The 15,631-nt window shown below is 41.0% G+C and overlaps 1 protein-coding gene across 1 annotated transcript in view; it reads right to left on the bottom strand.

Moving 5' to 3' along the window:
- The window catches only part of LOC132828105 (chitinase-3-like protein 1), a 38,559-nt gene extending 28,333 nt beyond the window's left edge, over positions 1–10,226 (bottom strand). Inside the window, exon 1 of the mRNA XM_060845014.1 lies at positions 9,893–10,226. Within this exon, the coding sequence (XP_060700997.1) occupies positions 9,893–10,226 (334 nt within the window). The remainder of the gene's footprint in view (positions 1–9,892) is intronic.
- Between the last annotated feature and the right edge of the window lie 5,405 nt (positions 10,227–15,631).

Genomic DNA, 15,631 nt, shown 5'->3' with positions numbered 1-15,631 from the left:
AATGTAGTCATCCCTCTCTGAATGGAACCCAGCTGTTTCCTTCCTGTTCAATCTTGTGCTATGTTCTGTGAACACCAGCCAAAAAGAAGCTTATACTGGATGCCTATACCAAGACAACCAGTGTTGGTGTCATTTAGTCAGTCACTAAGCCATCCATTCAACTGTTCCTGTTTGTTTGCCTGACTTCTTCTCTGCTCCTCCTAATAGAGCAGCTCAAGACAGGAACTGAATGGGGCATTGAAGCATCCTCTCAGTTCACATTCCTGTACATTGTCTTTATCAGGCTGAGAATCGATCTAAACTAAATGAAATTTGCAATGCACACTTCCATCCTTTTTAAGCACCTTTTAATGTGCTTCCATTACCACTACAACTAATCAGACTTCATAGCAAAATGGTAAGCAAACATTAGAGTGCAGTTTGAGTAGAGACATAGTTTCCATGTTTCATAGCATATGGGATTTACAGTTTTACTTTAAAAACAAGCTATTGCAAGCAATTTTTTCTCCACAATAAGATAAAGTATGTCGAATACTGTATTGCAAGTGAGCCAAAGTTCAACATTTTAATATTTACTGCTCACTGTGTACAGAAAATCTTTTTCAAGCACATTACTGCAATTATCTCATTCTATATAAAGGAGAAAAATTGAAAAGATAATTTTGATTTTTCTTGCTATTTTATTTAAAATCAAACTTACCAATTAAGACAAGTACTCTCCGCATTTTTTGGACTGAGTCACTGCCTCTCCAGCTTTATACTTGTAATTGATAATACTGAGGCACTGGAAGTACCATGTACTGCCTCTACAGTTCCTATAACAGATAATTATTAACCACAAAGTTACACTGGTGGGTCAAAAGGCAAACTTTTATGATAGAGTGATAAACATTTTGAATGATCTTCCATATAGTGGACTTAATGCTATTGGGGGAGTACATTGATAGTGTTGGGTACCATTTGTCTTAACTGGAATACTACAGAGATCAATTCATTTGAGTTAAATAGTCTTCGTCATAGACTCCTAGAGATGTACAGCATGGAAATAGACCCTTCGGTCCAACCCGTCCATGCCGACCAGATATCTCAACCCAATCTAGTCCCACCTGCCAGCACCCGACCCATATCCCTCCAAACCATTCCTATTCATGTACCCATCCAAATGCCTCTTAAATATTGCAATTGTATCAGCCTCCACCACTTCCTCATTCCATACATGTACCACCCTCTGTATGAAAACGTTGCCCCATTGGTCGCTTTTATATCTTTCCGTTCTCACCCTAAACCTATACCCTCTAGTTCTGGACTCCCCGACCCCAGGAAAAAGACTTTGTTTATTTACCCTATCCGTGCCCCTCATAATTTTATAAACCTCTATAAGGTTACCCCTCAGCCTCCGATGTGACAGGGAAAACAGCCCCAGCCTGTTCAGCCTCTCCCTGTAGCTCAGATCCTCCAACCCTGGCAACATCCTTGTAAATCTTTTCTAAACCCTTTCAAGTTTCACAACACCTTTCCGATAGGAAGGAGACCAGAATTGCATGCAATATTCCAACAGTGGCCTAGTCTTTTCTTCTCCTTGAGCTTCCTTTGTGTTCTTGCTCTCAAATACTACTTCTCAATAATTGGGGAATTAATTATTCCCTCTCATTTCTGAATGTAAGATCCTTGTATTTTAATTCATTCGATGGGTACTTATGATTAGATGAAAGAAATTTTAATGTGTCCCTATTCCATTGTTCATTTCTCAACCAATATTCTTCCCTTCCCTTTTCCTGCCATATAGTCGTAGTCATACAGCATGGGAACTGACCCTTTGGTCCACAGGTTCACTCATTCACACCAATCATGTTCCCAAGCTAAACTAGTTTGCTTGTGCTTGGTCCATATCCTTGCAAACCTGTCCTATTCATGTATTTATCCAAATGCCTTTTAAATGTTGAAACTTTACCCATGTCCATCACTTCTTCTGGCAGTTCATTCCACACGCAAACCACTCTGTGTTAAAAAAAAAGATGCCCCTCATCCTCTTTAAATTTCCACTTCCGACCTTAAAAGTATGCACCCTAGTTTTGAACTCCCCCCAACCTAGGGAAAAGACCCTTGCTATTCACCTTATATATGTTCCTCATGACTTTATGCACCTCTATAAGGTCACCCCTCAACCTCCTATGGTCTCACGAAGAAAAGTCTCAGCCTAACCAGCCTATTTTTATAACTCAAACCCTCCATTTCCGGCAACATCTTGATTAATCTTTTCTGAATCCTCTCCAATTTAATAATATCCTTCCTATAACAGGGTGACCATAACTGTTCACAGTACTCCACAAGAGCTTCACCAACATCCTGTACAACCTCAACATGATGTCCTAACTCCTATACTCAGAGGTCTGAAAAATTAAGACAAAGTACTAAATGCCTTGCTAACTACCCTGTCTTACCTGTGACTCAAGTTTCAAAGAATTATGTACCTGAACTCCTTGGTGTCTCTGTTCTTCATCACTACCCAAGGTCCCTACCATTAAAAGTCCTGCCCTTATTTGTTTTACCAAAATAAAATACCTCACAATTACATAAACTCCATCTGCCACTCCTCAGTATTGAACCAGTTGATCAAGATCTCTTTGTAATCTGAGATAACCTTCTTCACTATCCACTATACCACCAATTTTGGCGTCTTGCACAAATTTACTAAGCATGCCTCCTATATTTCATCCTATACTTCAAACTAAAGTGGACCCACTACCAAGCCCTGTAGCACACTGCTGGTCACAGGCCTCCAATCCAAAAGACAACACTTCACCACCACCACCCTCTGTCTCCTACCATCCAGCCAATTTTGTATCCAATTGGCAAGGTCATCCTGAATCCCATGTGATCTAACTTTATTAATTAGTCTACCAAGTGGAATCTTGTCAAAGGCTTTATGAAAGTCTTTGTATATCATGTCTATTGCTCTGTCCTCATCAATCTTTTTGGCTACTTCTTCAAAAAAGTCAATCAGGTTTGTGACACATGATTTCCCTCATACAAAACCATGCTGACTATCCCTAATCTGTCCTTGCCTCTTCAAATGCTTATAAATCCTATCTTTCAGAATCACATCCAACAACATGACCACCACCAATGTCAAACTCATAGGTCTGTAGTTCCCAGGCGTCTCCTTCCCAGACTTTCTTCAATAAAGATGCAACATGAACCAGCTCTCCAGTCCTCCAGCATCTCACTCCTGGTTATTGATGATACTAATTTCTCTGTTAGACCCCACAATTTCTTTCCTAACTTCCCACAACATCCTGGGATACTCCTGATCAGGTCCCGGAAATTAATCCACTTTTACATTTTCTAAGACCCCACCACTTCCTGTTATATAATGTGAACGGTTCTCAGAACATCAGTATTTATTTCCCCAAATTCTCTAGCCTCCATTTCTTTCTCCACAGTAAAAACTGATGTGAAATATTCATTTAGTATCTGTCCCATCACCTGAAGTTCAACACATACGCAACTTCGTTGATCTTTAATGGGCCGTATTCTCGCTCTTTTGAGTTGCTCTTTTGATCTTAAAGTACTTGCAAAATCTCTTAGGAAATAACCTTGGTGGATAAGGTTCATCCAAATCCCTCTTTGCCTTCCTGATTTTCCTCTTAAAAATGCCCCTAAACTCTTTACACAGTTCAAGAGATTAATTTGATCCCAGTTGTCTATATCTTATCTGTCTATATTTGATTCTTTTTATTCTTGGCGAGAACCTCAATATCTATACTCAACCATTATTGCCTACTCTTATCAGCCTTACCCTTCACTCTAACAGGAACATAATGCTTCTGAACTCTTGTTATCACACTTGTCAGTTATCTCTTTACCTGTGAACAATCTATGCCAATTAAACTTCTTGTCTCATACCATTAATATTTGCCTTACTCCAATTAAGACATTTAACTTTTATTGAAGTTTTATCCTTTTAAAGCTAATCGAATTATAATCACTTGTCCAGCTGGGCTTATATTCTCCAGAATTTAAAATGTGAAGTGATCTCATTGAAATATATAAGATTCTTGAAAGCTTAGATGCTTCAAGGTTGATTCCACAAGCTGGAGAAAAAAAAATGGATACACAGTCTCTGGATAAGGAGTTGTCCTTCAGGACTGAGATGTGGAGAAATTTCTACTCTGTGAGTTGTGAATCTTTGGAATTCTCTATGCCAGTGTATTGTGGGTGCTTCACCATTGAATACACATAACGTTAAGATTTGTTGTCTCCAAAAGAACTAAGGGATTTGGGGAGCGGGTGGTAAAATGGACTTAGCCTTTGGTCATGCTGAGTGGCGGAGCAAGCTTGTCAGGCTCACTGGCCTACTCTTGCTCCTATTTCTCATGTTCTTATCATGAAAAATCAGAGGTGATCATGTTTGTTAAAGGGCCAAGTGAGACAGATTTATTCAAAAATGCCTCATACTTCTGGTTTAGTACATAAAAATACTGTCTAATCAGACCTATGATAGAGCGATGAAATACATAGAACAAGAATTGAAATGAACAAAATTAATATATAAACCAAACGTTGCAGAGATTAGAATCAACTTTGTGATGTTCCTTTCATTTAATCTGTTGCAAAGTTAGTAGGGAGGACCTTTGTCCCTGCCTCTCAGTTTTGGTGTCAGGATAAAGATGGAAATGCCAGTTCCAGACTGAAAATGTGTTGCTGGTCAAAGCACAGCAGGCCAGGCAGCATCTCAGGAATAGGGAATTCGACGTTTCGAGCATAAGCCCTTCATCAGGAATGAGAGAGAGTAGCCAAGCAGGCTAAGATAAAAGGTAGGGAGGAGGGACTTGGGGGAGGGGCGATGGAGGTGGGATAGGTGGAAGGAGGTCAAGGTGAGGGTGATAGGCCGGAGTGGGGTGGGGGCGGAGAGGTCAGGAAGAGGATTGCAGGTTAGGAGGGCGGTGCTGAGTTGAGGGAACCGACAGAGACAAGGGGGGGGGGAGGGGAAATGAGGAAACTGGAGAAATCTGAATTCATACCTTGTGGTTGGAGGGTTCCCAGGTGGAAGATGAGGTGCTCCTCCTCCAGCCAACCTGCCCCCTGGGTGTTCCTGACCAAAACAGCCAATTAAGAGACTGTAATTAGATGGTGCTCATGGAGACAAAGGGCAGGTTAGGGCTAGAATTCTCCAGAGTTGGGCAGTCAATCAGAATGGCCAAAGTTCTGGGTACCAGGTGAGGTGGAAGGCCAGGAGAACACGAGGGTATCTCAAGATGGAGGTGCCCTCTGAAGATCTTAGAAAACTTAATAGCAAAAGATGGCCACAGTTGCCAGGTTGTCATTGTGGAGAAGGGTTTTGGATGGCCTGTAGTTGTTGCTATTAATCTTTGACAATCATGGCTGCCTGGAGGGGGGGGGAGGGGGAATATTTAATGAGGCTCTTCCGCCCTCCGCTGTTCAGCAACAAACCATGTAGCAGTGAATCTTTGAAAGGGAGGCTAGAACATAGTCATTTATAATTCCCCATGAGAAGGTGGTGATAAGCTGCTTCAATCACTGTTGAACCATAAGAGCTACAATCTCCAGCATTTGTTGTTTTAAGTGCAGATTGCAGCATCAAATTACCCATAGTGTCCAGGGATGTGCAGGCTAGATGATTTGCATGCGAAATGCAGGGTTGCAGGGGTGAGATAGGAGGTGTGATGGTCTTTGGGTAGGGGGAGCTCAATGGACTGAATGGCCTTTTACCACACTGTAAAGATTCTATGATTTTTAACCGCTGCAGGCCTCACTTTCTTAGATTTTAATGGCTAGGTGGTGTGTTTGTTAAGCATATTAAATCAGCTAAGCCTCTCTGTTGCTAGTCAGATGGATATCCTAGTTTCTTTACTGTGTTCCCACTCAAGTGTTAATATTGGGCTTTATCAATTCTTGAAGTCAGTAATCCTTCCCCAACTAGTAGTTGCATATCTGGGCTACTGTTCTGATCTTGTATCATCCTTCACTTGCCACGGTGTTCTTTTCTTGCATATCTCTTCTCTACCAAACATGCAAACATAGAAATCATCGACACTTTATGATACCAAGAAAGCCATTTGGCCCCATTGTGTCAGTGCCAGCCTAATCCCACTTGCTTCTGTGTTCCTGCTGGTCATGGCTTTTTAAGTAGACTCCCATTGTGCATTTTAAGCACAATAGGCAGTAAATTTCAGATCTCTACCACATCTGGTGAAATGAAGTTTTCTCATCTCCCTCTAATTACTGTTTTGAACCCTCTGTCTTGACTTCTCATAATTTTATGCACCTCAATTAAGTCCTCAGTCCTTGTTGCACGCCAAGGAAAATGATCTGTCTTTCCAATATTTCCTCAAGGTTAAATTTCTCTATTCATGAAAATATCCTTGTAAATCTCCTCTGCAGTGTCTTGAGCTCAAATATACATTTCCTGTATCATGGGCAGAACTGTTTACAATGTCCAAGTTATTGCTTGACTAGCTATACAACCATGAGTTAGCACAGAAGGCCACTATTTGACCTATCTTATCCATGCTGACCCGAAGACTAGGTGCCCTTGTAATTTCACTTTCCTGTGCACAGCCCATAGCCCTGCAGCTTATAGCATCTAAAGAGTTGAAAGAGTTTAGGGTCTCGGCCTCCACCATTAACTCAGGTTGCAGATTCTAGACACTCCCCACCCTCTGCGTAAAAACAAAAAGTTTTTCTCAGGTCTCCTTGAATCTTTCTGCCAATAGTTTTGAGGTACAGTTCTAGCATAACCTTTGTACTCATGTTCTGTACATCAGCTACTGAAGGGAAGCATGACATATGCCAGTGTACTCAAACAGTTTCCTGATTTGGCCCCATTTTAATGCCTTAGATTTAGTATGAGCCCAGAGTGAAAGCTTGGTGGTATGAAGTCTGTAGAGTGGAAGTGAATGAGGGGTGAGTTAAGTTGAAGGGGGAGGGCTGATTTGATTTCTGTTGGATATGGTGGGGATGATGTGATATGCACTTCCTGGGCCAGAATATTTCACTGCTTGACAGGGCAGGATAAGGGGGTAAATGTGTGGAATCACAGGAGTTCAGTGGCAGAGGACTGATGAAATTACAGGCTATTACGCAAATATTAAACACATCTTTTCATGGAGTGTTTTAGCAACAGCCTTAGAAAGTAGGCTATTAAGGCATAATCATCAATAGATGAAAACACTATGATTTAAAGAGATCTTGCAACTTATAGAAAGCAGTCCAAACTCCACAGCAGCCATTGCTGCCTTGGATCCCGTGACCCGAAGATCTCATCTAGGAACCTCACTGAGGACAGCAGACCAATGTTTAGAAAGCGAGTAAAAAATGAGGTCTGCAGATGCTGGAGATCACAGCTGCAAATGTGTTGCTGGTCAAAGCACAGCAGGCCAGGCAGCATCTCAGGAATAGAGAATTCGACGTTTCGAGCATAAGCCCTTCATCAGGAATTATTCCTGATGAAGGGCTTATGCTCGAAACGTCGAATTCTCTATTCCTGAGATGCTGCCTGGCCTGCTGTGCTTTGACCAGCAACACATTTGCAGCAATGTTTAGAAAGCCCCCCTCCAGCAACGTTTTTCACCAACGTATCAAACCACTCCCTTTAAGCCATGAGGTCTCTCTGTTCCTGCACATAATTTAGAATGCCCTATATATTGTGTATTCGCTTGTCTTGTTACATTCCCAACTTGCTGTATCTGAGACTTTTCTCCAGATTAATTCCATTTTGGACTTTTCAGTCCAACTACCAGATGACCTACATTCATAGCCCAAATCTTTGATCATCCCTGTCAACCATACTGCCTGCTTTATATCACATGAAAACCTTTGCATCCTATCCACCACATTATAAATGTGATTATTATGTGAACTATAAAAAGCAAGCTATCAAATACTGAATGCAAAGCAAGGCCACTGGTTACAGCTGTTCAGTTGCAAAAGCATCTACCAATGGCTACCTCTTTCTTCATGTCAGTAATTTAATTTTAGATCAAATTTGTCACTTTCCCTTGGATCCCAGATGCTTCTACTTTTCTGTCCAGTTCAGGTAAACTGCACTCGCTGCCTTTTTCAAACCTAATTACTTGCTTCACAAAAATTTCAACTATTCGTCAAATATGGTTATCCTTAAAAATTCTAGGCTCACTTTCCTTAATTAATCTGTACATTTCCAAATGAATGCTTGTACCATCTCCCAGAATAGAATCTGAGAGTATAAAATTGATTTATTGGTTGTGATTCTGCAAATGGACATTATTTGTGAAATTACTCAGACAGCCAAATTAAGATTGCCAACAGGGTTCAGAGTGTGGCAGACTTGGATCTGCTGAAGTTGCACACATGGGCTTTTTATTGCAGACGGAGAAGACATGTAGGCACACTGTGCCTGTTTCAAAGTAATAAAACCAACAAGAGCCATTCTCTCTCATTCCTCAGGGCCATGTCTTGATCAAACAGTATTCACCTACCTGGATTAGGTTTACACAAAGCTTGGCAGCTGACTGTCAGTCATCATCTAACTGGTACATTCTTCATGCTAGTGCCTCTACCAATCACAGTCCACTTGCCAAACAATCAGCGCTATATTCTTGTACAGCTTAAAATTATTGTTCCCTTTTACATTGATATCCTTGCAAATGACCTGATAGGTTCAGGGGGAAAAGATTTAACCAGTTGTCTTTTTGATCGACAAAATTTCATAAATTGACTCCAATAATCAGAGCGTGGAATGCCCTGCCTGCAACAATAGTAGACTCACCATCTTTAAGGGCATTTAAATGATCTTGGATATACATATGGATGTTAATGGAATGGTGTAGGTTAGGTGGGCTTCAGATTGATTTCACTGGTCGGCACAAAATTGAGGGCCGAAGGGCTTGTACTGCACTGTAATGTTCTACATTCTAATTTGCCCCCAACTGAAATTATGCTCATTGGCCTAGCTCCCATCTTAAACATTCCTAAGCACTTGAGACCATCTGCCCTCCACCTTTTCCCTCCCTGGTTTTTGTTTAGGTTCATCAGTGTGCGTGCAGTCTGGATCTCTCCCCAGGCTCATCATTTCACATTTTGAAGTCTGCATTCTCAGCTGGATTTCTCCCATTGCACATACTCTGCAAACCATCATTATAAACTCCTGCAGCTTCCCTGCTGAATTATACATAATTCAGTATAATACAAGGGGAAGGAGAAAAAGACAGTAAAGAATAGCAAAAAGGGAGAGAGAGAAATAAAGATACAATCAGAATGCAAGGGAAAGAAGGAGATAACAAAAGAGACCAATGTAAGAGAGGATTTATCATTGAAAGTGTGACAGAAGATCCACCAGTTACATTTATTTTTTTACAAGGCTACTGAACAGAAATTCTCAATACAGGGTTTGCAGTAAGATTTGGTTTTATTTTGTACAGCGAAGAATTTTAAATTCAATATACACTAAGTCCAATTTGAGTTTATGTTTTCTTAATTCCTCAGCCAGAAACTGGATCATAAAAAAATCCAAAGTGTTCAGTCTGTGATGGAGGCCAGTGTCCTGTGAGCTTGATGCTAAATATTTAGTTAAATTTGAGTACAATGAAACAAGGCTCAAATTAATGACTGGTCATCTGTCACTCTGGTGTATTAAGAAAAACAAAATGTAGGCAATTTATTGAGATTCATGCCATACCTGTAACTAACTGATATGTTTTCGTACTAGATTCTCATTTTACTGATGTACTAACAACGAGGAAGTTGGCAAAAGTTGGAATTAGAAATTAAATTTGAAAATAATTTGTTGTATGGTTGAATGTTGATTAAAATAGATTGTTAAAGACTCCTTCATTTTCTCTAATTGATCTGGGTCCTTGCCTATTGGTGATGGGCCAGTTGCAGCATTTACAGCCTATATGAAAGACCAGCCCTTTGGCACAATCCCTCCAGAAGACTTGGCGCCCAGCACAAATATAGAATTTTGAAACATCGTGTTCATCAGGGTAGAAACCATCGCGTTTGTTGTAACACCATGTTGGATCATAATATGTCTTAAATTGAGGCCGTGTACAACACTTGCATTCTTGATCAAAGATCTGGTTTTCACCACAGCGTTCATGCACAGCTATCTTAGCACAGCGGTAGAACTTGGTTATGTCTGTTGGGTCAGGGTAAATGCCAATATCTTTATTGGCACACCATCCCTGATCAATATCTGCAGGTACTCTACGACTGTTTTCCATGTTCAGTTTTCCACAGCCTGGAAAGGAAAAACATTTTTTTAAGATTCTCCACAGTGTGGAAACAGGCCCTTTGGCCCAACAAGTGCACACCGACCCTCCGAAGAGCAACCCACCCAGTCCCATTCCCCTACATTTACCCCTGACTAATGCACCTAACACTACGGGCAATTTAGCATGGCCAATTCACCTAACCTGCACATCTTTGGACTGTGGGAGGAAACCAGAGCACCCGGAGGAAACCCATGCAGACACGGGGAGAATGTGCAAGCTCCGGACAGACAGTTGCTTGGGGTGGGAATTGAACCCAGGTCCCTGGCTTTGTCATGCAGCAGTGCTAACCACTGAGCCACCATACCACCCCAAGGGAAATGATGACCAATTTCTCTCAGCGCAGAATTAATAACATTTAGATTGACTAAAAACAATGAAATTTGAGTCTGAAAGATTTATCATCACTTGCGTTTTACATGAATAGTACAGTAAAATACAGTGAAAGGCTTCAACTGTTGCCACAATATGGCACCATTTTGAATGGTTTAAGATGAAACAGGTATAATTGTTTCCATTAAATAATAATTATATCTCAATGGCAGTGAGATAGAACAGTTGAACTCTTTATTACTTGATTTCTCCACTGTGCTCTTGAATATTTGCAGAAGATATTTCTTTCATGGATTCTGCTTTGTAAGAACCTGTAACTGTTACCAGTGAATGAGGTAAAACTTCAGAGACTCCAGTTTGGGGTTTTGGAAATTCAGAGCTGAAAATGTGTTGCTGGAAAAGTGCAGCAGGTCAGGCAGCATCCAAGGAGCAGGAAATTCGACGTTTTGGGCATAAGCCCTTCATCAGGGATCAGGCTTATGCCCAAAACATCGAATTTCCTGTTCCTTGGATGCTGCCTGACCTGCTGCGCTTTTCCAGCAACACATTTTCAGCTCTGATCTCCAGCATCTGCAGATCTCACTTTCTCCCCGTTTTGGAAATTCAGCCCTTTAAGTCTACTGAAGCTAATAACGTTTGCCATTATGACCACTACTCCATAACCAGGAAGAAAATCAAAAACTTTAAAAACCACTGTAAGCATCTATTTACATTGTCTGTTTCACACAATCCTAGAATTTATGATCAGTTGGAAGTTATCTTTGCTGGAGCTAGGCAAACACCTTAAAAATGGATCATATTTGGCAAGTTTTAAATGTATTTATCTTGATTTTATTGTCATAGTAATAGTTATAAAAGAAATATTTTATAGTAAATTAGTGTGGCACATTATTGGTAACTTATGTCAATTTAGCACACAGTAATATCCCACAAATTGCAGTGGGACTAATGGTCAATTAATAGTGTAAAAGGTAAAATAATGTATTTCCTGTCATAACAAACCGGTTGGAGATACCTCTAATAACAGAAACACTTGAATTATAGTGATCAAGAGTACACATATTTTATAACAGCAATTTCAAAAATGGGAAATCTAATGAACCCAAAAAAATAAAGTTGCCTGGACAAGCCAGCCTTACTAATCAAGCTACGTATCTGAAAGTGCTGGAATTGAGGAAGTGAGTGAATTCTGGTGCCCAATAATCCACTTTGACTGTGTTGCTTGAGCATTGCTGTTTGAAATGTAAACACGCTAACGGGATGGTGTTATAATTGTGACAGAAAGAATATATTGCCTGTCACACTGAAAGTATAAATGTGGTGATCAATTGGCAAAATGGACAATTGTTTCTATTTTGTATAGCTGCCCAGAATAAAAAGAGATTTACACCAGGCTTCTGTAAACTCATTATATCCAAAATAAATTTCCAAAAAGGAGGCAAACATTGAGTTAACAGCTAAGCTTACGGAAAGCAAGCATGGAATGAGCTGCCAGAGGAAGTGGTGGAGGCTGATACGCTTAGAACGTTTAAAAGGCATGTGGATGGGTTTATGAATAGGAAGGGCCAAGTGCTGGCAAATAGGACTAGATTAGGTTAGGATATCTGTTTGGCATGGATGAGTTAGACTGGATGGCCTGTTTCTGTGCTGTACATGTTTATGAATTTATGACACACAGAACATGAAAAATCAACATTCTCTGCAGAGATATTATTTAAAGAGAAAGGGGAAAAAACCAACTCCTGTCAGGATCTGTAAACAAGAGATAGAATGTGATGACTTTTCATGATTTAACACATTTCCTTTGAAATCAAAACACTGATAACTGTAGACTGACATTTAGGCCTGATACCCAATCAACCAGGCTTCAAGGCTTTGGAAAGTGTTCACAGTACAGCTTTTCTGATTTTACAAAGAAGTCAGAAACATTGATAGACAATTTGGAAACTTTCTCAGATTCACAGGTACTTCTACTGAGAAAAGGAAAGAGGCATGTAATTTGGGGTGTCTTCCTTACCATCTACGTATATATCTGCAAAATAGAAAACTAATTCCAGAAAGTGTTGCTAGGTAACCATTAGCATCGAGGCCCCATTGTCTTTTCAATACCAAGTCTACGGTAATTAGGGGCCATAAAACCCCATTGTTTATTTCCTTAATTTCCTTACTTGCCTTTTATCCACAGTCACTTGATTTTTCTGGAAACAGCAGGAGCCTCTCAGGCATGTTAAGCTATTGACTTCATTCCTTAATAAAACTACTTGTTAAATTCGTTTCAATCCAGAAAATGTCCAAATTGCTGCATGTCTTCCAACTATTTCATGTAGTCCTTTAAATATAAACATGTATTACCAATGACAGCAGATGGTTTTAGCATGTAATTACTGGTACCAAGCATGTAATTACTCCATGAGGTCAAGGAGAAGTCTAATGGCAAAGGAAGGGCCGTGAAGGGGCCTGATGCAGACATGTCAAAGAGACCAGGCAATTCTTCAATGGGCCAGCAGCATAAAGGCATGAAATGGATGGTGAAAGGAAAAACGGAAGTACACATCTGCAGTGAGTTCACCAGCTGTGGACCAGACTCAATGTCTTTTGAAAAACACAGATCCAAACTTCCTGACCCATTAAAAAGCTCTGAAAGGAGTTTACTGAGTCATAAATTGAGGCAATTAGCTTCCTTCCCCATTAAATCTGTCATCTGCAATTATTTGTATTCCCAGTGAGTTCATCACACTATTTATTCCAAACTCCAGCCATTTCTCAGCCAATACATTCATCCTTGCAATATATTGCCTTCCTATCCCAAATATAATGTGAAAAAAAAACTTATTATCCAATTTGTTGTCAAGATTTCATCAATGATTTAGATGCGGGCATCAGAGATACAGTTAGTAAGTTTGCAGATGACACCAAAATTGGAGGTGTAGTGGACAGAGAAGAAGGATACCTCAGATTACAACAGGATCTTGACCAGGTGGGCCAATGGGCTGAGAGGTGGCAGATGGAGTTTAATTCAGATAAATGCGAGATTCTGCATTTTGGGAAAGCAAGTCGTAGCAGGACTTAAACACTTAATGGTAAAAACAATGACTGCAGATGCTGGAAACCAGAGTCTAGATTAGAATGGTGCTGGAAAAGCACAGCAGTTCAGGCAGCATCCAAGGAGCAGGAAAATCAACATTTCGGGCAAAAGCCCTTCATCAGGACCTAAGGAACAAAGAGACCTTGGAGTGCAGGTTCATAGCTTCTTGAAAGTGGAATCGCAGGTAGGTGGGATAGTGAAGAAGGTGTTTGGCATGCTTTCCTTTATTGGTCAGAGTATTGAGTACAGGATTGGGAGGCCATGTTGCGGCTGTACAGGACATTGGTTTGGCCACTGTTGGAATATGTGTGCAATTCTGGTCTCTTTCCTATCAGAAGGGTGTTGTGAATCTTGAAAGGTTTCAGAAAAGATTTACAAACATGTTGCCAAGGTTGGAGGATTTGAGCTACAGGGAGAGGCTTAACAAGCTGGGGCTGTTTTCCTGAAGTGTCGGAGGCTGAGGGGTAACCTTATAGAGGTTTACAAAATTATAAGGGACATGGATAGGGTAAATAAACAAAGTCTTTTTCCTGGGGTCGTGGAATCCAGAACTAGAGAGTTTAGGTTTAAGGTGAGAGGAGAAAGATATAAAAAAGACCTAAGGGGCAACTTTTTCACAGAGAGAGTGGTACATGTATGGAATGAGCTGCCAGAGGATATGGTGGAGGCTGGTACAATTGCAACATTTAAGAGGCATTTGGATGGGTATATGAATAGGAAGGATTTGGAGGGATATGGGCTTGGTGCTGGCAGGTGGGACTAGATTGGGTTGGGATATCTGGTCAGCATGAACGGGTTGGACCGAAGGGTCTGTTTCCATGCTGTACATCTCTATGACTCTATTTGAGATCTCTCTGCCTGTAAATGCTGTGTCTGTTCACTTCCCTTCACTTCACCTGATGAAGGAGCAGCACTCCAAAAGCTTGTGACTTTAAATAAATCTGTTGGACTATAACCTGGTGCTATGTGATTTCTGACCTTGTTCACCCCAGTCCAACACCTGCACCTCCACATCATGGTTATCATTGACACTACAAACTGCCATCTCAAAATGGAGAGGATTTCCAAGAAAATCATGCATAACGACACACAAGGTTTTGCAGAGATGGAAGAAAGCAGAGAATATCCAAAAAGGACAACAGATCATGAACCCACTCAAGTTGATCTACAACACAGACTACACTGAGAGACTCTACCATTATACCTCTAGCACACTCCTCAATCATTTCATCCATCAGCTCTACAGCAGACACCACAACCTTGAAATCAAGATTAGATTAGATTCCCTACAGTGTGGAAACAGGCCCTTCGACCCAACAAGTCCACACCAACCCTCCGAAGGCAACCCACCCAGACCCATTCCCCTACATTTACCCCTGACTAATAAACCTAAAACTACAGGCATTTTAGCATGGCCAATTCACCTAACCTGCACATCTTTGGGCTGTGGGAAGAAACCGGAGCACCCAAAGGAAACCCACACAAACACAGGGGGAATGTGCAAACTCTATACAGACAGTTTCCCAAGGCAGGAATTGAACCCAGGACCCTGGTGCTGTGAGGCAGCAGTGCTAACCACTGAGCCACTGTGCCATCCTAAGATGGAGTCCATATTTTCAGCTTGTGCTCAGGATACAGCCGATCAGCTACGAGACACTGCCAAGCAGATGACGCAATTGAACTCCACCACCTACATGCACACCAAGAACAGGAAACTGGAGAATTTTGGCAGCACCACCAGCAGTAACCAAGCCTCCCCTAGTACCATCGCTGAAACTGGTACCACCGGTAATCCATTATCAACACCTTTCAACCAGGCAAAATCAAAGTTCTCAGCTGAGGCTCAATTTGTGCCCAACTACCAAAATAGATCCCATTGGTCTCATGGCAGACCCAGAGAAGTTCATCAGACAGAGGTGGCTCCCGGAATTCTTCCACA

Source organism: Hemiscyllium ocellatum, chromosome 26 (assembly GCF_020745735.1).
Source record: "Hemiscyllium ocellatum isolate sHemOce1 chromosome 26, sHemOce1.pat.X.cur, whole genome shotgun sequence".
In the NCBI taxonomy this organism is placed as follows: Eukaryota; Metazoa; Chordata; class Chondrichthyes; order Orectolobiformes; family Hemiscylliidae; genus Hemiscyllium; species Hemiscyllium ocellatum.
This window is presented reverse-complemented; position numbering and strand designations above follow the sequence as displayed.